The 25,822-nt window shown below is 48.7% G+C and overlaps 1 protein-coding gene across 1 annotated transcript in view; it reads left to right on the top strand.

Moving 5' to 3' along the window:
* Window positions 1-5,757: 5,757 nt before the first annotated feature.
* The window catches only part of LOC119099116 (atrial natriuretic peptide receptor 2), a 35,422-nt gene continuing 15,357 nt past the window's right edge, over window positions 5,758-25,822 (top strand). The window contains exons 1-4 of the mRNA XM_037222198.1: window positions 5,758-5,936; window positions 16,220-16,369; window positions 24,109-24,232; window positions 25,111-25,179. Coding sequence (XP_037078093.1) covers window positions 5,854-5,936; window positions 16,220-16,369; window positions 24,109-24,232; window positions 25,111-25,179 — 426 coding nt within the window. The 5' untranslated portion in view covers window positions 5,758-5,853. The remainder of the gene's footprint in view (window positions 5,937-16,219; window positions 16,370-24,108; window positions 24,233-25,110; window positions 25,180-25,822) is intronic.

Below are 25,822 nucleotides of genomic sequence, written 5' to 3' on the forward strand. Positions count from 1 at the left end.
TGTGATCATAGTTGCATTAGCTGGCGGGCCATGCAGTGCTTCCTTGTCCGTGCACGGTATGATAGATTTGGTCCTGGCAATTCGCAAAGGGAACCTGCCAAGGTGTCAAAACGAATACGCGCACATTATGAAGACTGGTTGCACCATGATCTTCGAAAGCTGATGAAAGATGCTTCGGTACCTGTCCATATAATCGGATGTTGCATTGCCTATAAGCTTACTTTGAGGTTAGCTCCATCGCTTTTTATGTTGTTGCGCGGAGCTAGGCGGTGCTGTAGCCGCCTGCTCGTTCCAGAATAGACTTTGCCGCGCTACTTCCGCAGTTGGACGGTGCAGCATGCCAATAAGCGCAGCGCACGCAATCCATGCATATATCACCCCTACTGGCCGACCTGTAGCGAGAACACAGGTCTTGATTTTGTGTATGGAAACTTAAATCATTTTGTAATATGTGCGTGCAGAACAGTGGGGAAACAGGATGAAGAAGTACAGACGAAAGTCGTAATTGGCTTGAAAACAGTGCATCCGACATATCGATCCTCGCCTTGATTTGCTCATCAACGCGGGCTGATGGAAAGTCGATGCAAACTCACTCCCCCTGGCCGTTTGCAAATTAAGAACAATGAAACCTTGCGGAAAAAGCAGTGAGCTGGTCTCTACGAAGTCTTGCGATTGGTGATGGTTTTTATTCTGTTAGGTCAATAACTGAACCCCTTCTTCAGTTGAAATGTATTTTTACCTGAAATCACGTTTTTCAGCTTTGTATGTCAATATTTGCGTATTTATTACACGCAGCGACATGAAGCTTAATCAGGAATGTTTCTTCTTTAATACTGAGTACATTTACATGTTCTTTCATCATCATGCGTTTGAGGGGAGTGTTCTAAATTCATGTGGGTTTTTGAAATGAAATAGCCATGTTGAATATCATTCGGTGCAGTTTAGAGCCCTATCATTCTCAAGATCTAATAACCTTTAGTGTCTGAGCTACACGCCTGGGGAGATAAGCAGACTGTTTTGGAGAGGCTGTTTCAGGTCACCCAGGCACCCATGACGTCATAATGACATCATTCAAATTTTGTCATTCCATTTGCCATGCGGCGATCAAGGACAAGACAAATTTAATTGTCGACACGCCCATACCTGGCGTTCGTGAGCGCGATTTCCAGGTAAAACGGACGTCAATTGGGTCTCGATCAATGCTTTGCAGGGTACATGACTTAATCAAACCATCGCGCATTGAGGAGCATTTTTACTTAACAGAGAATTGTGCTGTTTGTAGCAGTCTTTTCCACTTGTAAGCCAAGGAGTTATAAGTAAGCTTTGTCGTATCTGATGCTTGCTTCAGTATCTTCAAACAAGAAACAATAAGTCAATGTTATGCTGTATCTAAGTCATATTGATGCTGGATGGTTCCGTTCATTTGACGCCGTCGGCCCACCGCGCTGGAGACAGGTTTTTGGTGTCAAAACCTGCGCAATGAATGTCCCATAATGTGAACAAAAGTTGAGCGCGATTACACGATGTGCCGGAGACATTTCATTAGAAAACCTTGGGGGGACGTAAGGTAATGAATAACATTTCACGGCAGTAAATATCCAGAATTCTTATAAACCTCAAGATGTCTTCAGACATATAATCTCTAGAATCTTCAGAATCCTGTAGGACAAGAAAGACACCAGATGACACCTAACCCTATTGGGAAGAATATCATTCACCAAGACCTTATAAGAGCAGGTTGGACGGCAGGATGTAGACCAAAATACACTAGGTTTGAGACAATGCTGGCCTGGTGAGCACCTATATATCAATTGTAATCAATAAAAGTACAAGTGATGTAATTTTAACACAATTTTGATGAGTTATAATTTCTGCCAAAGCATTATCACGTGATGTTACGTAATTATAAAATAGCACCCAGCAATGTTCTACTAGTGACTAAAAACTGGCAATTTTACAGTTCTTGCGCAGTAGAGACGTTCAACAAAAACATTGCCTGCCTGCAACTTGAACTGCCATCTCGCTGTGTCTTTGGTGAGTGCAAGGCTCTTTACTATGTTATATAGCCAAATAAATTAACTGTGTTCGTAGGAACAACTATGGAAAACCAACCCATTTTTTATACAGTTCCCCGGCACCCCCCAACCCTCCTCTTACTCTTTCTGGAAAAGCCTCTTTTGTAAAGACATATTTGCTGCACGAATAGGAAAGGAACACAAACCGGTGGATGTTCATTTATGTGTCGGAGCATGGGACGTCTCCCATAATCTGACCACGGAATATTTCCCTTGGAATTCCATTTGAAATGATCCCCGCCAGTCTGTCCTTTGCTGGTGACAGGTTGCAGGGGTATTGTTTGGAACTGGTTATGTTGCTGTGATGTTCGGATCCCTGCTCTAAGGTCTGGGCAAGTCCATATGTAACACAAAGAAAAGGTGACGACTTCAGGTTTCAATTAAACCCTCTGATTACCATACCTTTATTTTGAATTTTTAGCATTGGTAAGAATCTCAAAGTTATCTACAGTCTTGCCATTGCCACATTGCATATTTACAGATTTTGAAGGTGCTAAGCTTGAAAAAAATGGGAAGATACTGTCTGGTTCCCCATTGCAAGACAAGAGATGAGAAAAGTGTGAGGCCACCCAATGCTATTGCTCATTCTTTACCAAGTGACAAAAAAGCAGCCAAAGGCTGGACCAAGGCTGCTAAGAAGGATAAGATCACTACCAACGAAAGCACTAGAGTTTGCTCCCTTCACTTTTCTCCGGGAGATTATGTACGTGATCTGAAGTATGAGCTGCTCAACCCGGGGAAGGACCCCATGACAAACCCCCTCAAGACGACTTCCAAGTGGAGGCAAGGACCTTTCCAGAGCCTTGGGAGAGAGATACAGAAGGAGTAAGATTTACATGTTTCGTTTGTAGGTTTTATTGCAATACCTGCACCAGCAATCGGTTTTATTATGTGTCTTCAGATGCTAACAAGCGCTTGCGCGCTTGCTTCACTGCGCTAATTTAAAATTTGATAATTTTTATTATGCATCATTTGCAGTTGGAATCGCGGTTCTAGGTCCCCTGGTTGCCAAAACATCGCGTTAAGTGTGAAAAAGACTCGGCCGCAAGCCGCACGTGGTACTGGCGGCTTCTGGCGACCGTTGGCAGGAGAGAGCGCATTTCCCCGCGCTCTCTGCAACACAGCCAAACTTATTCCATGTGATGAGCGAATGGTCATGGGGTGTGGCAGGTGATTTTGGTCCCTTCCACCAACTGTCAGCCTTTTGAATGGTGGCAGCACTGCCGTTGTGTTATATACTGCCGGGCGGTATGAGTGCCCCAACCACCAAGTGGATGGAGAAGTTAAAAACGATGGAGTCGACCTTCTGTACACGTCACCATCTCGAACCGGACCGACTCTCCCGCTGCCCGAGAGTCATCGAGTCGATGGTAGCGACCCTGTGTGCGGAGCCAGGTCCCCTGGATGTCCGGGTGGTTAGCCGGTTTGTTCGGCTGCGCACGTTCATCCGGCTCAGCTTTCTGAGCTGAGTGCGCCAAAAGGAAGCTCTGCAGCACTGCGAGAGGCTGAAGGGGCGTCAGTTTGCAAGGTGAGTGGTGGCCCAGCTGCACCGGAGGAGGCGGCCCGTGGCCTGCTACGCCGGAGGAGGCGGCCCGTGGTCTGCTACACCGGAGGAGGCTGCCCGTGATCTGAATGAGCTGCACCGGAGGAGGCGGCCCGTGGCCTGCTACGCCGGAGGAGGCTGCCCGTGATCTGACTGAGCGGCACCGGAGGAGGCGACCCGTCATCTGCTACACTGGAGGAGGCGGCCCGTCGCCTGCTACACTGAAGGAGGCGGCTCGTCATCTGCTGCACCGGAGGAGGAGGCCCGTCATCTGACCGGACTGGGCTGGAGCGGAAGTTCCTTCCCTGGACCTGACTGCGCTGGAGCAACAGGTGGCGATATTATGTTACCGAACTGAGATGGTCTCCTGTGACCTGGCTGTTCTCAATGCGGCGGTTCTGTGGCAAAGCGGCACTGGCAGCTCACTAGAGCAGGTAGGCGACAGTGTTCGTTTTCTCAACGCCTTCCTGGCGGGTGCGCGGTACATGCTATGCGTTACCTGACGCGTGAAGAACATTATGCGGACCTGTGCACGGTGTATAAATCAAATCTGAACGGTGTAATGGAGGTGGGCTGTTCCGCTGAGTTGGTGTACACCCATGTGTTGTGTTGTGGCGTTGAGAGCTGACGTTTTAGAGGCCATGAGTGCAAACATGACTGCTGGGAGCGCAAACATGACTGTTGTAGACCTTCCCATAGCTTGGGAACGTAATCTCCAATATCTCAGAGAATGAGCTAGGTGGAAACCATCGCTTTCGACCCTAAACACGTGATTACAACCGCTCCAGACATTGTTATTACAGACACCAGGTAAAATGGCATTGCATCTGTCCTTCCGACTCCTCATGTCATCAGGCTAGGAAAATGTCAGGTACTTCTCCAAGCAATGAAAACAGCTGCTATCGCCTTCGTATTGGCTGAACACCAGAATATCTCACTTGCATTCAGCTGACTTCGTCTATACGTGTCGCCGGCTCGAAGCAGCCCGCATCTGGACCGCACGTCCGAAACAATATGTGACAGTAAGGATGATAATCACCCCACATTGTGGTAAAAGTCTTCTTTATTGGATGCAAGGCATGGTACAGTGATCCGGGCTTGTGTTGGAATATGTGACCAGACAGTTGTTTTGTCCCCGGGTTTTGCTATGGCTAGGAGACATACTAATAAACGTCTTCAGACACTTTTCGTTGGAAAAAACGCCTTAGTAACACTCGAAAACGATTGTCAAAAAATCAGTGTTGTTTTGCACTTTAGCGCGTAAATGCCCCCGGGCACTCCCGTGGTGACGTCACCGTGTGATTGCCAGACCTAGTTCCGACTAGGTTACGCCCCCCCCCCCCCTGTCATTCACCACATGCCATGTGTTTCGTCGTAAACTTAACTATGTGTACCATCTTTAATGTGATTTGATACTTCCTTTAAAAATCACCGTCAGCGCCTCACCAGCCACCTGTTGCATTGGATAGTTCCGGGATCGCAAGACGATCACACTCTGTGATTGGTTCAGCTTACCATCGTTCGATGTCGTTCTCGCTTCTCATTGGTTAGTTATGACATCATTTCCGTAACATGTGACTGGCTTGTTTCCGATTGTAGCTAGAATGTAAGGTGAACTGTTTGCTGTCACGTATGCTCGTACGCTCACATGGTATGAAGGTGCAAAGCCCATGTTGGTTGTGCACGTGGATATTGCGCTGTGTTGTGAGTGCTGGTGAGTGTAAGTACTAGTATATAGCATCTATTGACTGACAAACTTTATGTTTAATTCTTGAGAAGTACTGGAACGAGTCAGGTCTTCACCAGTCCATCACGCAAGCACTTCAAATATGTCCCACGCATCGAAACCCCACCCCTACCTTTTCAAGGTGGAATTTGAATTATAGGTAGGCATGCAGATACGAAACTTGCAACACAAACACAAAATAACAAGAGCAGCATTACGTCAGGTCGCAAAATCGCTGCCTCAGCTCAGTCACGTCTCAATTTTCGCTGAATCCGAGGGTTTTTCAGTGAATGGTCAATCTGCCTCGCCTGCGTCACCAGCCTCCGACGCCGCCCTGTGCCGACCGATTGCTGGCCTGAGCAGAGCTGACAGTGGGCCTCGAACGTCGCCGCGTCGCCATTACCGCTGACGTCACCGTTGCAGAGATTGTCGAAAACGTGCGGAACGGCCAGAAGCCGCCGTTCCGTCCGGCCACGGAGGAGGACGTGGCCGATGAGGAGGTGCTGCAGATGATGCGCCGCTGCTGGTCCGAGGACCCCGTGGACCGGCCCGACTTCCAGGCGCTCAAGGGCATCATCCGCCGGCTGAACAAGTAAGCCCCTCCCCCTCCCCCAGCCGGCTGTCAGCGGCCCAGACGTCACAGAGCCAGGGCGGCAGGCGCTCGCAGCTGCCCACATGAGGCCTTCAGGTTCGCTCCAGGTGCCCTTTATTGTTTGACAGGTGGCTGGACCTGGTTGTCGAATTGTGTATGCCTGTCCGGTAGACGTGTTGTCATTCGCATGGTTCCAGAGTCTAGGTTTTACAGAGGGTCAGGCAAGAACAAAGTCCCGTGGCAGCCAGGACGTGATCAGAATTGACACCTGTTCCCGCTAAAACTCCTGACAAATATATATATATATATATATATATATATATATATATATATATGTATATATATATTTATTTATTTATAAAGATATATGTATATATAAATATAATGCGTTTGTCGTATGCGATGTGACAATGCAGAATGTTGCCAAAGTATATCTATTTCTCAACGTTTCGATCAGTTTGGTGATCATTTTAAGGTAATTATTACATTTTGAACTTACAGCTACAAGCCCAGTACGAAGCTTGGTTTCATCGTATCCCTACAAAATACATGCTCCAGGCATTTGAAAAATGACATTTGCATGTTGCATCATGTTATAAGTCAGAGTTTGCAGTAATACAAAAGTGCGCTGCATTCGAGTAGTTTACATTTTGGACTAAAACCTATTTCTTTGCGGAGAACGCGTACAACTATTTTATCTCGCTCTCGGCGTGATGGTTAACACACGGGTACCTCTCATCAGGTCAATAACCGATAACGCTTGAGTCAATGACCGACGTGACAACTCACACCCCCTGAGAATAAAGTGGCCCTAACTCTTGGCCGTCAGATTTGGCCCGCTTGGAACCGGATGGGCTTGCGCACATCCACCGCATGTTTCGGCACCACCGTCATGGGTGTATCCCAGTCAGAATATTCGATACTTCCCACTTGATCACTGAGTCTTCCCACTTTTTCAGCTCTCTGTCGACTTCGTCTTGCAGCGTATGCGGCACGGGCCTCGCTCTCCTGAACACTGGCTCTGACATTTCTTTTAAGTTCGGGCTGGCCTTGATGTCGGCCGGCTGTCCAACTTGTTATCAAAAACTTCCTTGTGCTCGTCGAGGACTTGTTTCAGCGACAACCTAGCGGGCCACTTTTTAGTCACTTGATTGACACGTCCTCCAGTTGTTATCGGACCAAGTAGTTCTGCTGTTATTCTACTGAGGAGCAAGATTTGCCGATGAGCTGTTATGAGCCAACGGCTCTGGACTTCTCGATCGTTGGCTATAGTCGTTGTCAAAAATTGACCGTCCAGCTTCAGCGGGATTTTTGATCCATGCGGTAGCAGTCGCCGGTTCGTCTTTGCCGCTTTGATGCCGGCCAGTTTTACAAGGCCTTTGCTGACTGTAATGTCCGCTAATGCTCCAGTGTCGACCAGTGTCTCTATAATCTGGCCATTCAGTTCTACTTCCGTCAGCCGATCACTGTTTTCAACGCCATTACCAGGCGTGAACCAAAATCATGACGTGCGATTTCGTCTCTCGTGGCAATCCCTCGCTTCCTGAGATTGGACTCGTCCACCTGGCGATTTTTGCACATTTTTGCAAATTGATTTTTGCCACCACATTTACTGCACGTTTTCCACGATGATGGTTCCACAAACACGATGATTAGCTCACGGATACCTCTTATGAGGTCAAGAGCCGATAACACTGTACAGCCAACACACATGCTCTAATTTCAGGCACACTTGTATCTTTGAAAGTTTTACATTTTCACCGTATCGAGTTGAAAGTTTGCTGGTCCCGTAGGCTTGCATCACGAGGGTCCGTCCTTTCAGCTGCGTGTCGTGAAGTGGTAGTTGTGTGCGTTTTGGTTTTGTATGTTGATGGATACCACGTCTCTGGTGCGTGATGATTCAAGTGTGGTGAGGCGTCTATGGTCTGTGATGTGTGCAAGGATTATGGTGTTCTTGGCTTACTCATGTCTGGTGACTGGCGTGCTGTGGTGTCTACGTGCATGTGTTTTCGGTGCCCCCTCCCGCAAGTGCGGGAGGCGGCACAGACAAGGTTGAGGTTGGCTGAGCAAGCTAAGGTCCAGGAAGGTGAAACGTCGGCTGAGCTTTGTTATAGTCACGTCAATGTAGTTCACACTGCGCACCTCACAGTCCCCGGTAGGACATGGGAAACACTTCACTACATTGGTCTGTTTGAACTTACTTTTGTTTGGTTTTGGTTAATCAACGAGTCTCAGCCGGCGTCATGAAAGCAACAAGCGCACTGCGCGAAACATTGAACAAACGATCCAGGTCATACACGCGAAATTTGCTGTAAGGTACAACCAACATGTCGTAATATATACATATATACATATATATATATATATATATATATATATATATATATATACATACAGCAGACATGATCATGTTAAAACCCTGATCCCACACTCAGGTGGCCACCTGCCAGGCTAACCAGATCATACAGTCAGGTTACCACCCACCACCCGACGTGTCGCAATGCAGCCACAGGCATGGTCCAGGCACTACTAGTCTACTAGACAGGTCATCAAGGTCATGCAGCACCACAGGAATTGCCAGGCCGCTACCTGACAGGCCAACCAGACCACAGTCAGGATACCTCAGACAGGTTCCAGGTCAAACCTTATGCAGCAGCCACAGACACAGTCACCTCCTCATTCAATTGGTGAAACAGGTCACATAGCAGCTACTGATAAGGTCAGGCCACCGCCTAATGGCCCAATGGCTTCAGGTCAAACAGCTATTCAGGTTTTCTTTTCACGCATCGTGACCTTACCAAGGACAGGTGAATAGGTAGTCTTGCACGCCCAGATGGTTGGGCAAGGGACCAAATGGAAAGAGACAAAACTGACGCTTAAAGGGAATGCTCCACATTTATATGGGGTTTTTAATTCAAGGAGCCATCTTGAAGACCATTACATGTAGCTCACAGCCCTGCCCTTCTTAGCACCGAAACCATTCCATTTGCTGCGTTACACGCCCACGAAAATGTACAGAATATATCGGGACACTTACTTCAAGGTCACCAAGGCATTCGTGACATCATAATGACGTCACTTAAATATTGTCATTCCATTAGCCATGCGACCATCAAAGCCGAGAAAATATAGCGGTCAAGTTGTTCATATCTGCCGTTCATGAGCACGATTTTTAGACACAACGGGCGTCAGCTGGCTATGAATCAATGTTGTGCAAGGTACGATGACAATAACAAAGACGCACTGAAGGGCGTATTTACTTCGCAAAAAAATCGTGCTGTCTAGAGCATCCTTGTCCTCTTCAAAGTATCTCAAGTGTTATGAGAGAGCTTATTTCATGAGATCTGGTGATTACTTCAATATCTTCAAATGTGGAACATTTCTCTTAACTTACAGAGGCCTGCTCAATTCACGGGTTGTAGTCTCTTTTCGAAACCGGGGGGGGGGGGGGGGGGGGGCAGATCGTCATACTAGTGAAATGGCTAATTTTCAGCATAAGGTATGAAGTACAAACAGAACAGACTTGCTATGTGGGGTCAAATGATGTGGACCCGACTGCACCTAATCGGTTGTCAACATTCAGTTCAAATAACACACCTGCAGTGGCTGGGAGATACCAGCCGAGAGCAGCTTTTCCACTTCCAGCTTAGCTTTATGGCTCAGTCCAGGACAATTCCCGTTGTCGGCGCGAGCAGCGTAGAGGTGCTTCTGCTGTCTACAAGAGACTTTTACGTCGTCGGCCTCTGTACCGCATCACATATCCAGCTCAGCCTATCAGCTGCGGCAAGACCGCTAACACCTGTAGTGGTTGTAATATCCTTCTAACGTTGCCAGAACCTTTTCTTCACCCCCTCGCGTCAAGGGACAGCGCAAATGGACCGTACATCCACTGCAGAAACTTGTCGTGGATTTAGCGTGACCGCATCCACGCCCCACGTCTGAGCACAGCCTCAGTTCCCATCTTTATCTGACCGGACCCGCGTCTACCTCTGAGCACAGCCTCAGTTCCCATATTTATCTGACCGGACCCGCGTCTACGTCTGAGCACAGCCTCAGTTCCCATCTTTATCTGACCGGACCCGCGTCTACCTCTGAGCACAGCCTCAGTTCCCATCTTTATCTGACCGGACCCGCGTCTACCTCTGAGCACAGCCTCAGTTCCCATATTTATCTGACCGGACCCGCGTCTACGTCTGAGCACAGCCTCAGTTCCCATCTTTATCTGACCGGACCCGCGTCTACCTCTGAGCACAGCCTCAGTTCCCATCTTTATCTGACCGGACCCGCGTCTACCTCTGAGCACAGCCTCAGTTCCCATCTTTATCTGACCGGACCCGCGTCTACCTCTGAGCACAGCCTCAGTTCCCATCTTTATCTGACCGGACCCGCGTCTACCTCTGAGCACAGCCTCAGTTCCCTTCTTCTCGGACCGGATTCGCGTCTACGTCTGAGGACAAGCTCAGTTCCCCTTTTACTCTGACCGGAGTCACGCCCTGACCAAAGCGCAGGCTCAGTTGCTTTTCTTCTCTGACTGTTCATGCCAGCCACCGCACCCACTGCACCAGCAAAATCGCTCTGAAAATCGTCCACGAAATCCTCTCACATTTTCTTGAAGTCGATCAGCAATCTTCCGGCACGAACCTCAGCAGAATCCCAGCAGCTTTATTTACGAACCTTAACGTAAATACATCGCAGCCTTACTCGTCCTTGAACTTCCTTGGTTCTTGGAAGGTCCTTGAACCGCCATCACCTCACGCTAACAAACCAATCCTCTCGCCGCACCATTAGTCATGCTTGGGAACTTGGCGTCCCGGAGAGGACAACGGCCTATGTAATTTCCTGTGTCAATTGCTCTTTTCCAGCATCTTAAAGTGCCGTCGAATTGTTTTCCTGCTGCTGATGATAGTCATTCCATTTTCAGAATCCTGTTATGTCCGTTACTTCAAGATTATTTTTGATGGAATGCGTAAAACAAATTTAGGTGTTGAGGCGTGATTTATGCCAACTTATGCCATTTCCTGCACATTGCAGACAAGCATGTGAGCTATGCACGTCTAGAATATAGGATTACGTGTGACAAATTAGCATAGCTTATCCTAAAACTTCAATACCTTTCCTCCAGATACAAGTATTGGGATGACGCAAGCGCGATGCCCAATATTCAACGGACGGCTTTTATATTTAAATGACAGGCTTTTGGAATATCCAGAGGAAAACAAAACAATTATATATTAAGAATATTTTTAATGGACACATTCAAAACTGGTAGCAAACCTGGGAGCAAATTTCAATAATGCTTGATTTTTGGCCTTTAAGAAGTGGGCCTGTCAAATGGATTGTATTGCTCATAGAACAATGGGAAAATCATTATTTCATAAAGCAGCCTTCCAGTCCCAATAAATTCAGCATTTCCGAATATTCCACTGTTGAGCAATGTCATTAGCCGTAACGCAATGGGTTATGGCGCAGCCATTTTCTAAGGACCCCTGTATGGTACTTGTTTCCCACCGCGTCCCACACTATCGCCACACACTTGCAAAGTTGTAGCGGCGTAGGAATTTAACTCGTGATAAAAAGGAGGATTCAAAAATAGACGAGATGGGTATACCGCACCCTTCTGCACAGTTCAGCCAATAACACATTCAGGTTGACACCATATCTTGAAGTGCGGCCGTTCTTAGCCAAGCTCTAAACATCAGTCACACAACCCTCAGCGGGCTGTGGATCCGTAACGCCTGCGACTACGGCCCTTGCGTTGCCGTTCGGCTGGGATGCAAGGGTAATCCGGCCCTTGCGTTGCCCTTCGGCTGGGTTGCAAGTGTAATCCGGCCCTTGCGTTGCCCTTCGGCTGGGATGCAAGTGTAATCCGGCCCTTGCGTTGCCCTTCGGCTGGGATGCAAGGGTAATCCGGACCTTGCGTTGCCGTTCGGCTGGGATGCAAGGGGAACTCAAGTCTGCGACACATTCTAGTGACTCATTTCAAATGTTGACGGTTATAAGTTTTAATGTAACTAATATATCGCTAGGCAGCTGGCTTATTCGTGCAATATCAGCCTTTTGCGAGCTCTTTTTTCACCGTAGTTAGAGATAGATCTTGTTTAAAGCTTGGATGGATGTGTGTTTTTGCGGTATGCGTTCATTCGGGAATATCCTTCAATGTTTGTGTCATCCCAATTGCACTGAAATGCACCAAGATGTCAATATATATCTGGTAATGTCGTACATTCTCCAATAAAGCCCTTCGGACCCGATTGATGTTACGGCACCTGAGCTGAAGTCGTGACATTGTCAAATGGAAAAGGCGCTTATTTGACCACAACTGAAGCGTCACCGAGCTAGCTCGCAAATGAGACACGAAAAGCGTTTGATGCACTTGAAGCTAGGACCCTGCAGTTAGATACTGAACAGAGCGGCAGTTCATTTACCCAGCGCTCGGCGGTCGGCAACCAGCCTTATGAATACAAAGCTTAGATGACCCGCGCTTCCTGCCGGGTCCATAACGCGTCTAGGCCATCGTTTATTCAACACCAGGGTGGTCCGGATTGGTGAAGCCGAAATGTTCACAAGTCGCATGCAAACGTAGCCTACACAAAACATAACTACGCCGGCTGGTATCGGCGCGCTCGGTAGCCGCCGAAAACGCCAGGAGCTCCCCGTGCGCCGGGCGTCTGGAGAACACTGTGCAAGCGTACCCGTGCGTTAGGCAGGTAGAGTGCAATATGGAGCCGCGCTCTGGTGCCCCGTAGAGCAGTGCCGGTGGGTGGCGGCGCACCCTGCAGCTGCAGGCCCTAGCTGTGGTGCCGTCGCCTGGCCCGTCGCTCTCACCTGGTAACGATCGGGCGGCCCGGGCCGTCGGCAAGGTGCATCTCTTGCCACTCCGACCGGCGACCTTTGGGACGCCAATTACGGCCCATAGAGCTGCACCGGCCGTCGGCCCAAAGCTGGCTCGGAGGGTCGTTAGGTGACGTCACATAGCTCGCACGCTGCAGCGGCTTCGAATGTCCGCTGTCGGAACGTGAAATGTGGCGCCATGGGTCCTCCAGGCGCCGCTATTTTTGAGGCGGTCGGCTGGTCGCAGTCAGCTCTCACTCGGGGTTGGGGGGTGGGTCGAGCGGGTTGCGGGGTTGTCTAAGACCTAGTGACGATGCGTCGGATCTAGTAAGCACGGGTGAAAAAGGGCCTTTTTTGTCACCGACAAAATTTGGACACGTCTCAACTGTCACCTGGAGCCAATTTTTCAGAAACCGTTCCAGTGTAACTCTAGATGCGGAGCACAACAATAAATGCAAATGAAATGGAGTGCGGCATGAAAATTAAACCTTTGTGTTTTGCGGGATCATTTGCACTTAAGCATCATTTGCTAGCCATCAGACACTGAGTGATGGTTGAATATAATTGAACAGACTTATGCGTCGTGGATGAATTTTCCCATTTTTATCATTTTATCCATCATGTTTCATTAATCATCACGCTAAGAGTTCAGCCGCATCAAAGCTAGTTTTGAGACTACACTCACGCCCCCAACTCTGACAAGAAATTTCGTGAAATCTGGATGACAAGCCGCTTAAAGTGCATTTTAGAGGCGGACTCACCTCTACGCGTGTTGCAAAACTGTATCGGTATAGCTCCACATCTACCGATAACATGTTAGTTACAAGCACCTGAAATAATATCACTTTTGGTTCTGTGACGTCATCTTACAATCAGCTGGAAGCATTGAAGACCTTTACTATTTTCGCATGAATATTACCTGCGCAGAATTTGTACTTTCTAACATGATACAACTAATTAATGCAAACATATACAATATTGGTATGAACAGATGCAAACGACATTTTTGAACACCTCTAACACCTTAATTTAACTCAATATATAACATGATGGCAACTAAGAGCGTTTTATCCCCCGCTTATCCACCGGTCAGAGCGCCAGATCTGAGCCGCGACCAGCAGCGTGAGAGGCCTACACCAGCGATGCTCGGCATCTTACCCCAAAGCCGCTGTTACTCTTAGCAGCAGAAAACCTTGGATGAATCCTTGACATGTGTCGCTCCAACGTCCTCCGTTCACTTCTGAAGCTGCAGGTCGGGTTTTTCCAAACAATAAGCTTCCGAGATCGGCAGGGCTTTGTAACGCCATTACCAGGCACGCCTTTAATGGCCGGCACTTGGAAAAGCTGCGCAGCGCCTTACGGAACTGACGATTGGCTGCGTTTTTCATGCCAGTTAGCTTCTCCCAGCTATAGCTTGTTAGCTTTTCACACATCCAACGGCAGCCCACAGCCTGCCACTGAACCAAATTCGTTACTGCGTGGGGCGCATTCGAGCCCGTCTGTCCCAAATGACACGACGCTTTTAAACTCTGTGGAGCCAGCTGACCTCATTCGCCGTTAGATGCTGTGGCCAGCCACAATTCTTACGACTAGTAGCAAGCTTAGTCATTTGGCTTTCTATGCTGTTGAGTATACGAGGTGAATCTTGGCTGAAAAGTCGGTGAGAAGCACAGATCTGAGGGGCAATGGAAGAGCATTGTGTCACCACTGATCTGTGACGTCAGCACTGATATAGTGTAGTTTGTAGTATATTTCTGTCATCTTCTTAAAACTATGCTGATTAAAGCTACTATATTTGGCAGCATCTTGTGGCTCAACTTACCCAAAGAGCGAAACACCAACGTTCCGACATGTGCTCTGCACAAGCCCACGCCGCAAGAATTAGCGAGTACCAACCAATGCTAAGTCACACACCAAGATAAGCTTTGTCTAGCTGGGATGGTATTTTGAAATATGGTCCGGTCTTTTGTAACTTGTTTACATTTCTGCAATTCTGTCACCAATGAACTCGCAAAAGTGCCGATTTTTGTCACCGATCATGTCCGGTAAATCAGAAGCTTTTTTCACCCGTGCTGGGAAGCCCCCAGGGTGGTCACAAGTTTAGGCTATTGGGACTTTTGGCATTCTGATCGGTGTGGCTCTGTCCCCGGCTCCGGGATCTGTCGCGGGAGCGCTGCAGCGGCTGATAACTTTTTCGGTTTGTTTGCGTTTTAATACTATGGGATCGCTTGTCATTGCTGATGCAACTTTCTTGTAACTAAAAGTATCGATTAGTCCAGAAGAGATTCAATCTCATTGTGATATAACCCATGCGGCTAACAGCCTCTTATATCTAGACGTTGCTTCGAACATTCGACTGATGTCGTCTAAAGCTGTTTTCACGTGGCCCACCCACCCCTTTAAGGTATGTGCCGCCAAATGAGGACGAGAAGCCTCTGGCTGTCAGCCACCGATTGGGCGGCACTGCTGAGCATGGCCACCCCCGCACCCGAATTACCCTCCCCCCACACGTGTCTCGTCCGGAAGAGCAGTGACGCACGAGCCTCGCAGAAGCCAAGAGCTTCGTAGCCAAAGTGGGAGCTTTAATGCCCCTGTTCGCCGTTTTACGCTGCGTTTGATTTTACGGTCGTGTATTTTTGCTGGCAGATGTTGTGTTTCTATTCCCACGACAAAACTTTACTGCAAAGCGGGGTCCTTGGCTGCACTGTATGGCCCGTGATCAAACGGAAAATTATCTTTAAAATCACCTTGCTTGTCTCTCAACTGCTTTTGAAGTCTGGAAATACATGCGTAAATCTGATCCTTTTACATGCATATCTATCCGAGTGTATATTTTCTTTGAATTTATTTGTGATTATACGGTCCGTCATTATAACATCACGCGAGCTAATCGTTGCGATTTCGTCACTTTTTGGAAATTTGACGGGCTCACACCACTCAGTCCACTGCATACATCATGAACCGGAGACAAAAGAAAAAGAAAACGGGCTGCTAGCTCCGCGGGTCACTTGACAATATCTGTATTCATTGTAAATAATGTTCTACGGCTGTCATATCTCCGTGGGCGATGCTGATTAGAAGTCCATATGCTGCAGATGCACACACACATACACACACACATACACATAGCTGTGCGATGGGCATGTCCGTTTTGTTCAGTTAATTGTTTGTTAATCGGGCATCGTAATATCGTAACATCGTAACATCGTCCGTGGCAGGACTCGCTCGAAGTCGTTGACCAGCACTAAAGCAGAGCAGCACTGACAACTGTATCCCACGTCTAGAAGATCATTAGCGACAGAATGGAAGTGAAAACATGGTTTGCACCAGCTGCATTGAACGTCCAACTGAATTTCCAGCTCTAGCATGCGTGTCTGTCTGTGGTCTGGATGCTGCATGGGCACTGGAAGCAATGAACTGAAAACTGAAGGTTCAGCGTCTTGCGATTTCAGGGACAATGAGAGCGGTAATATACTGGACAATCTCCTGTCCCGGATGGAGCAGTACGCCAACAACCTCGAGGCTCTCGTCGAAGAACGAACGGCCGACTACTTAGATGAAAAGCGCAAATGTGAAGAACTCCTGTACCAGCTCCTTCCGAAGTAAGTCAGCCGCCTAAACGCTGGTATATCAGATCTCCCTGGAGATCGTGTTCGGTGGGAACAATATCCGTTGCTTGCGAACGTAGAGTTCACGGTCTGACATTTCGGTGGGTCGGCCCGATGGCGCCTTCCAGCCAGGCTAGTGGTGCTGGCGGGGGCCGCTGGATTGCAGCCTGCAACTTGGTTGACAGCTTTAGGTTGACGTATTGACCCAATTTTCCCATTGTTTTGTCTCGTGGTTCGTCGTAGCAATTCACCCATCTGCCCAGAGATGATGGACATATGAATTTGGTTTTCAGAAGCCTTCTGGCTTTTGAACACCGCTATTGATGTGTAGGTGATATAAGCGTCGCATGTGGTCGTCGAGCTCTCACTCTGAACGAAGAAAGCACCCCATCTCCCCCTGAGCGAAGCCATCGCCACTGACTCCCGTCGCGCCGACAGAACTGCGACTCTGATTTGCTGTGAGCCGCGGCGGCTCTGGCTGAGCCGAGGGGCACCGCTGTCCGCGCCGAGCTGGCGCCGCCGGTCGGCCGGCCCGGCAGCGCCCTGCTCTTAGCCGGATTGGCGCCTGGCGCCGCTCACGCGTCCCGAAGCGCCGCTGCAGGCCGCTGCAGAGTCATTCATTAGCGGAACGCCGCTTTCAAGCGCAGGTCCCCCGCGGGAACCGGCCGCCGCCGGCGCTGGCGTGAGCGGTCGATAGGATCGTTGTGCATGGCAGGGTGACACCACTGGCGCACTGCTCACTGAAAGAAACAGACTTAAGAGGAAAGTGGCCAAACGGTGGTATTTCACGCAGTAAACAAAAACCTTGTGTGGAAATCCTTGATGGGATATACCCCTTTCAGTCAGTTTGCGGAATGCTGGGATCTCCTGTTTAGTCTGCTCGTGCGTGTGGTAGATCCTTTTGCTTCATTGCGATTTTATCTGAGAAAGTATTGTTGAAGGGGCCTGGAGTATTTTAACAACCTAATCGCAAGCAGTCGTTTGGACAAAAATAGGCCGAAATTGGTAGAAAGTGTCTCGGTCTGCTTGTTTGCTGTGAAAGCTATGGAGCCATTCAGGGTGGCGTCTGGTGATAATTGGCATTTATGGTAGAATGCTACATTTTCGGAAAGTGCCGTAGATACCAGCGATAGTCGTAGATGGCGGCTTCTTATTACGGCTGGAATGAAATAATTTGCCATCGTCTCTTCAAGGTCTTCAAGTAACTTGTCATTGTCTATTCATGGTCTTCCAGTAACTTGTCACTGCCTCTTCATGGTCTTCAAGTAACTTGTCATTATCTCTTCATCTTTCGGATGTCATAACGCAATTAGCGGAAGAATGGTTTTAAATTTCACCGACGTCCCGTCACACGACATTTCGTAAAAAGCATACGACGCTGGGGCCGGAATGACTTTTTTAAAGAAGTTGGCCGCTGTGAAGTTTCTGCCGTGGACCTCCGTTCTTGGACGGAAAGTGCGACTGCGATCTCGGTCCTGGCACGTTATTTTAGTGACCTCGTTTGATAATATGTGTTACCGAAACAGCTGGTGGCAACCACCAAATGACTTTGTGATTTTTCTTTACGTGGCCTTCATTCGTCTTTGACTCATTTGATTTCCCTCGAATGGTTTTCTCCTACGTTTGGTAATGTCCGTTCTGTAGATCGATCCGTCAGCGTAGACTACATCTCTTTTATCGATAGCAGACGCTCTCTGGGACCGTGCATATTTATCCATGCTATCTATGCTATACCGTACCGTCTTGATCTAAGTCACAAACCTGAATCGAAAACGTACAATACACCGCAAAGTTGGCTATAATGCGACAGAAAATCTTCTTTAGGTGAGCTGCAGATTTTAAAATCCATGAATACATAAGCGGCGTTGCTGATAAAGGTGATGGCCGTAGATGGTGGTTCCTTATTACGGCTGGGCTGAATGCACTTTCTGCAGTCTTTGTAATTTAACTGTCAACGGGATTTCAAAATTAAGCTGTATACGGGTTGGCAACCCGTAGATGACGGCCCGTAGATGTATGGGGGAGGGGGGGGGGGGAGGGTGGGGGGTGGGGGAGGTGCGTGCGCTGCACTGCTGCCGGGCTGCATGTTTGTGCGCTGCCGTCTGCATGCTGTCACGCCTCCCTACAAGAGCGAATTTTTACTGAGGAGCCAGTTGGTTAGCATACGAGCCAGATGATGTTAGCGCACGACTCGGCATGTTGTGACTCCGGTACACCCGACATCAACACGCACTCATGTGAGCCACACAGCTTGTCATGAAGCGGATGCCGGGGTATTGGTGGGATGATGGTCCGGTCAGGCACTATAAATGGCTTTCTCCCCACATATGGTTGTGCGCCCATAGCCATGGTGCCCCACCTCCACTCTTCAGACTGATGATAATATTTAGGACGAGCCCAAAGCGGAGCCACACGCATGACAATACGTCCCAAAGTGGCAGGGATCTACGCAACTGGCGAACAACATCGGAAACGGCCCCTCTAAATACTCACCCTGGGAGCCCCCTACCCCTCCCCCTCCCCCTCGACCTTCACACACAGGCTTCACGCATCCGGCGCCCCACCTGGACGGGCAACACGCGCTGTTTTCCCCCTCGGCATCGATCAACAGCAGGCGCCGCCCTGTTGTGGGCCGATCGGCAGGAGCGTCGGGCAGATCCCACACTTAGCCGCTGGGCCTAATGGTCGTGTTTGGTTCGGCGGGGGAGGAGGGCCTGACCATGGGCGGCTTGCTCGCCGTCCGCCGCCTTCGCCGGGAAGCTCCCACCGATCCTGGACGGGTGGCCGCAAAATGGGAGCCGTCGAAATGTATGTCTAAAATAGCTCAACCAGCTGATGGCTGACTGTAGGTGACCTGATGGTAAACAACCCGCGGTTTGTCTTGATGCCGAATGGTAGTTGTACATCTAAGCTTGTTAGCTGTAAGCTAAGCTTGTATATTTAAGCTTAAAATAATGGATGTTACCACATCCGGTTACCACATCCGTATAATAATATCCATACAGTTATGTGAAATATTCATATGATATCATATCACATCATGAATGTGACCATATATCATATGGACATATGCATATAATAACAATTGAATTTGATGATTGGCATGCAGTGGATCATGGGTGTACATTATGGCATATGTCTCTCGTCCCGTCGATGGCATGACCTGAGTATTTCGTACCGTCGATGGCATGACCTGAGTATTCGTACCGTCGATGGCATGACCTGAGTGTGGTAAAAGGACGACTCTAAGTGTCTTAACGCGCCCGGGCGGCCGGCTGAATACCGTTTGCTCGGGCGGGGGACAATTTAAACCCCCTGAGATCTCGGGAACTAAAAGAGCTAAAAACACCCAACTTTCCGGGTGTGTTGGACCTATACGTGAACTCACTTAATCAAAAGTTTAAGGTTCCTAGGTCATTATCTTCGTGAAAAACAAGGTCAAACAAGGTCAAATTTCACGTTGGTCTCCAAAGTGCCTCAGAACCTAGATAACCGTTTCTAAGCAAAATGTCGCATGCTTATTCAAGGTCAGTGACCTTGATCGGCCTTTGAAGGTCATGGTGACCAAATCATACAAGACTGCTCTGAGTTTTGCATCTAAATAAGCGACAATGATTACGCTAGGCAGTTCGTTCCTGAAAACAAATGTTGACTGGGTCATTTTAGGTCAATGACCCTATTCTGACCTATAAGAAACCATGGGAAATGCACAATGTGGTTCCTGTATCAACAAATTCAAAATGAGCAATAAAACTACCTCTCACAGCAAAGCCCTGGTGTAATAAAACATGCTGGTTTGACCTTTGTCTGACCTTCATACCTAATGGTTAATGTAATTTGCTCGCACCGGCTCTCTAGTGATCGGTGCCGGCGTTGGTACCGGCCCAGGTTCTTAGGTCAATGAATTTGGTCCTATGGTCATACTTTTGTTTAGGTCCTTAGGTCATACCTAGGCCAATGTTAATTGCTCATTCAACTGTTGTGTTGCCTAAGAAGCATCTCAGAGGACGTATGGCTTCAGTTTAACACTCCGTCGTTGCAATCAAATTCAACGATTCCCTGGAAATTGACTTCGCTGAAAGCATGGCCTGTCTTTGACCTGCCCGTAGGCCAGCGACCCTTCAAGGTACATTCAATGTTTTATCTCAAGCAATCCGCTGTTTAATTTTCTACTGTTATACAAAATTTGGCGCGGCATATACTGCGCTGTTCGGAAGTCATTCCGGAAAAGCCTTCGGGGAGGGGGTCAATTTACCCCCACCCGATCGCGTGTAAAGTTATAAATTTCGGCCGTTTGATTTTATATTTCAAAATCCAACTGAAGGGGGAATTTCTGCAAATATAATGGGCTTTTCCGATGCCTTTGTTGTTTTTCAGTTGAGTTGAGTCTAAAGTTGCGCGCGTACGTTATAATGCATCTTAAGAATGGTTGTGGCCTGTATGCGTGCGAATGGCATACAGCTCTTACAAGGGCAGAACCATCGACGGACGTTTTTGGCCTGCGCCTCATCTCCAATGTTGTTCTGCATGCCACGTTGAACACTTAAATTTAATGTGCCACTCTGGGGTCGGTAATCTCCGTCTTTCTTGGACCTCCGTGGTGAATACCAAGCACTAAATAAAACACAGGATCATATGCAGTGCTGAAGAGATACAATACAGTATATCCCTGTACTCTTATTCGTAACTGTTTTTTTCCTGTTTTGCTTTTTGTGGGCACTGCCTGCATGTCTTTGATGATGTGGGATGCGTTGATAAATACACTGCCTTTGACTGAAAATGTTTACCCGACGCTTAGATCAGCTGCATTTGATATGCACACGACTCCGTTTGGCGTAACAAACACTTCCATCGTGATCGCCGGCACCAATCACCAGAGCGCCGGTGCAGCGCCGGCTCACCAGAGCGCGAGCCGGCAGCGCCGTACGAGCGTCGGCACCGATCACCAGCGCCGGTGGGAGCGCCGGCTCCGATCACCAGAGCGCCGGTGCGAGCGTCGGCACCGATCACCAGAGCGCCGGTGCGAGCGTCGGCACCGATCACCAGAGCGCCGGTGCGCGTGCGAGCGTCGGCACCGATCACCAGAGCGCCGGTGGGAGGCGCGTAGCTCGGGCGACCCTCCATGGTGTGGCTGTGGATTGGTTATTGCTGTGTATTGTGAGCACGCACCCACGTTTACAGCGTAATGCAATCAATGAACCTGGATATACGCAAGGAAGACCTACGGTGTCTGGTCTTGGACTTGAGAGTTCTTTGTTGAAAAATGACATTTAATATTCCATGAAGCTGATGTTTAAACAAGGACATAAGGCAAGGGCGGCGCGACCTGTGTGACCATGGAATAGGTTTGGAAGTTGAGTTTTCTCAATGACCGGAGTTTGCTAGCGTTTAACGTTCAACGTTTACCAGTACCTTCTCACACTCCTGGCATGAAGTTCGATTAGTATTAAAACGATGTCTTCCAACTGGCAATTGATGAAAGATTACAGAAAAATTGATGATAGAGATATAATGCAACGGGAACACCAACACATGAAATTAACTGATAAGCAGAAAGAAATAAATGCATCAGACCCTGAAAGCCCCTGCTTCGTAGAAGGTTTCGTCCGTTAACATGGCACATCTGGCAGGATGGAATCTTTGGAATAAAAAGCCGACATAATTCCAGCGAAGTCTTCTCAAACTGAACTGTCCTCCGCTCACAGGCTTGGCTGAGAGTCTCAAACGTAAACAGGCTAGCGCTTTACATGATTGAACCGTTTGTGATGTGGGGATTCCCTTGCCGCGAATGGAGTGGCAGACCTCTTCAAAGCAAGCATCAGATGTTTCTAAACACGTTTGTTTAAATCATTAAAGCAGCGTCATCCAGCTGTAAACAAGAGACTTGTGTATCACAACGCCATCCGGGGCGCGGGGGCCGGAACTCTGCACGTCTCCGCATAAACACCAAGTCCCAAACATCAGACCATGGCGATACTTCGGCCCGGTACCCAGTCTCTCCTCTCTCTCTCTCTCTCTCTCTCTCTCCTCCTCTCTCTCTATCTCTCGCTCTCTCTCTCTCTCTCTCTCTCTCTTCTCTCTCTCTATCTTCTCTCTCTATCTCTCTCTCTCTATCTCTCTACTTCTCTCTCTCTCTCTTCTCCTCTCTATCTCGATATTCTCTTCTCTCTCTCCTCTCCTCTCTCTTCTCTCTCTCTCTCTCTTCTCTCTCTCTCTCTCTATCTCTCTATTCTTCTCTCTCTCTCTCTCCTCTCTTATCTCTTCTCTCTCTTCTTCTCTCTCTCTCTCTCCTCTCTCTCTCTTCTTCCTCTCTCTCTCTCTCCTCTCTTCTCTTCTCTCTCTCTCTCTCTCTCTTCTCTCTCTCTCTCTCCTCTCTTCTCTCTCTCTCTCTCTCTCTCTCTCTCTCTCCTCTCTATCTCTCTCTCTCTCTCTCTCTCTCTCTCTCTCTCTTCTCTCTCTCTCTCTCTCTTCTCTCTCTCTATCTCTCTCTCTCTCTCTCTCTCTCTCTCTCTCTCTTCTCTCTCTCTCTCTCTCTCTCTCTCCTCTCTCTCTCTCTCTCTCTCTATCTCTCTCTCTCTCTCTCTCTCTCTCTCTCTCTCTCTCTCTCCCTCTCTCTCTCTCTCCTCTCCTCTCTCTTCTCTCTCTATCTCTCTCTCTCTCTCTCTCTCTCTCTCTCTCTCTCTCTCTCTCTCTCTCTCTCTCTCTCGCTCTCCCTTTCTCTCTCTCTCTCATGTGGGCACAGACAGACAGTCAGACGTTTGAACGGCGTTGCCAGTGACGTCAGCGACTGGCGGTTGTGCGTTACCAGTGACGTCAGCGACTGGCGGTCGTGCGTTGAAGCCCCGTTCGCCGCGCCATGTAGTTGCCTGCTACGGTTGCTGATGCTGCCACGAGGGGCAATGCGGACAGCGCCAAGTCTGTTATGGATACATTACCAGACATCACTGGCACTCAAACGGATGAGGAATAGCGACAGCTTCGACGGGCGGCGTTATGATTCGGCTACCAAAAATTGCATTCAGCTAGCATATTTCACGATAGCAAAATGGTAATTTGCCCACGCGCGTTTAGCTTAAATGAAATGTTTTGCACTTGAAGATATTAAAGCAAGCATCAGATATAATGAAGCAACCTCATTTATAACTATTGGTATACTTTTCGAGTGGAAAAGAGGGGTCTACACGGCACAATTTCCTCTTTATTAAATATACTTTTCATGATTCATGGTTTGATTGCGCCATCCTACCTTGTACAACATTGACTGAAAGCCAAGTGACGGCCGTGATATCTGAAAATCGCGCTCAAGAACGCCAAATATGAACGTGCCGAGATTTATTTGCCTTCATCGCTGCATGGTTTATGGAATGGCAGGATTTGAACGACGTTATTTTGATGTCATGAATGGCAGGTTAACTTTGAAATACTCTAACCGATATACCTGTCGCTATTTTCGCGGGCATGTAGCTCAGAAACAAGAAAAGAGGTCTCTAAAATGGCCAGGATTATAAACAACACCGAAAGCTCTTCAAGACTTGCTATTTCAATTCAAAACCCCACATAAATGTCGAACACACCCTTTGATACGCGCGCCCGACCGAAATTCTTGTTCACAGATCACACTTAAAACTGAACCTGGCGTATTTGCGACACGCGCACAGCGCAGGCCAAACCGGGCGGCCGTGCATCAGCTGACTCCTTACACCACCCCCTTCAGAGGAGGTCTTTGGTTACAGGTCGGTGGCCAGTCAGCTGATTGCCGGCAAGTCAGTGGTGGCTGAGCACTACGACAGCGTGACCATCTACTTCAGCGACATCGTCGGCTTCACCGCCATCTCAGCCGAGTCCACGCCCATGCAGGTAACACCGAGGACCTGCAGCCTGCTGACGTCCAGGGTTCTGCGCTTGGCACCGAAGGAGCAGTGGCTGCTTATGTCGGTGGTAGTGGTTTGGTAGTTATGAGTGGTGGTTGTTCAAGTTGGTTGTGATTACGGTCAGCGCAGAGAAGAAAATAAATTGACATGCACGGCGTCGCGGCGTCAGCAAGCGAAAAGATAACTTGACTGCTTTTGTGTGTAACCCACTGAGAATTATACGAATGCTTTCAGAAAAGAGGCGAGTGGCTCTTTAGCTTTATTTAATGGCTGAGATAGGGTACGCGTTAACAAGGCGCCCTCAAAGAGCACCTGTTTTTCATATTTACACTTAACGGGCCGCTGAGTCTCACAAGCGCCGTGAACATTTAGGACTAACAGAAGTGCTTGGTAATGCAGTGATGTATAAGATTCTCCTGTCGTTATGCCATTAAACTGCAGCATCTCAGCGGCCGCTGAACAGGGACCTGATTCGCGGATATTCAGCGGGAGGGGTCAGAGGCAGCGCTCCGCAGGCTTACGGGCGTTTTGATACGGCGTCACCGCATCGGCCGCCCTCACCAGCTCAGTCGATGGCCTCCTTTCCACAGCGTGTGCCTTCGTCTGCAATATCTATGCAAATAGTCTGGTCGCGTGAGACCCTGTCGTGCCTGCACGGGCCGGGAGAGCGCCTCGGCAGCGGCCGCGTGTCCGGCGCCGCCCGCTCCGAATGCCGGCGAGCGGCGCGGCTCTCGCGGTCGGCCCCGACGGCCGGCGCGCCGTGCTCGCCCGCCTGACCGACGCCAGAGCTGGCTCCAGCCCAAACGGCGGAGACGTGACGTGGGCCGTGGCGGGTCACCCGAAGTGGTGTTGTCTCTCTTTCAGGTGGTGGATCTCCTCAACGATCTGTACACTTGCTTCGACTCGATCATAGAGAGCTTTGACGTCTACAAGGTCAGTTCTGTTGTTTGGTTTGTAAGTTGCGAGGCATTTATGAGGACTTCATACCTGCTCGGTACTCATGTCCGTTTGCATTGTGAACACGAGTGCTTTCTGTGTGTGGTGGTGACACACTGGCGGGGCCTTTTTGTTTGTTCCGTTCTTCTTTCTAGGCACGCAACCCGGCCGCAGGTCACCGTCAAAGATGCGCAAAAACAATACCGGGCTCCTGAATTCCCTTGCAAGGGTAGGATTTCTTTAGTGTCGTGCTTAAAAACAAGGCAAATTGAATTAAAAAAGTGGTTAAAGAACGATCCCTCTCTAGAGAGAAATGAGTGCTATCTTGCATGGGTCAGAATAGGCTATGCAAGGGCCAGTTTCTGGCAACTGACCATGATTATATACTTGTCACGTAGAGACCGGGTCACAACATCGCACGCAGGACAAAATCGCTCTGCTATCTCGTATAACAACAATAATAAAAGGAAGGCCGTTATATGTGACAGTCTCAATTGGCGGCACCATTTGACAATATTATACGGCATGCTTCTGATTCGGGGGATTCGCGGTGTGAGTTCGCGAGCTATTGAACTTTCCCCGACTCACTGAACTCTTCAGAAACCTTGTTTTAGGCCATCAGCAGATCATTTGAATATTC

This window comes from Pollicipes pollicipes, unplaced genomic scaffold (assembly GCF_011947565.3).
Source record: "Pollicipes pollicipes isolate AB1234 unplaced genomic scaffold, Ppol_2.1 Scaffold_4740;HRSCAF=5597_pilon_pilon_pilon, whole genome shotgun sequence".
Classification (NCBI taxonomy): domain Eukaryota; kingdom Metazoa; phylum Arthropoda; class Thecostraca; order Pollicipedomorpha; family Pollicipedidae; genus Pollicipes; species Pollicipes pollicipes.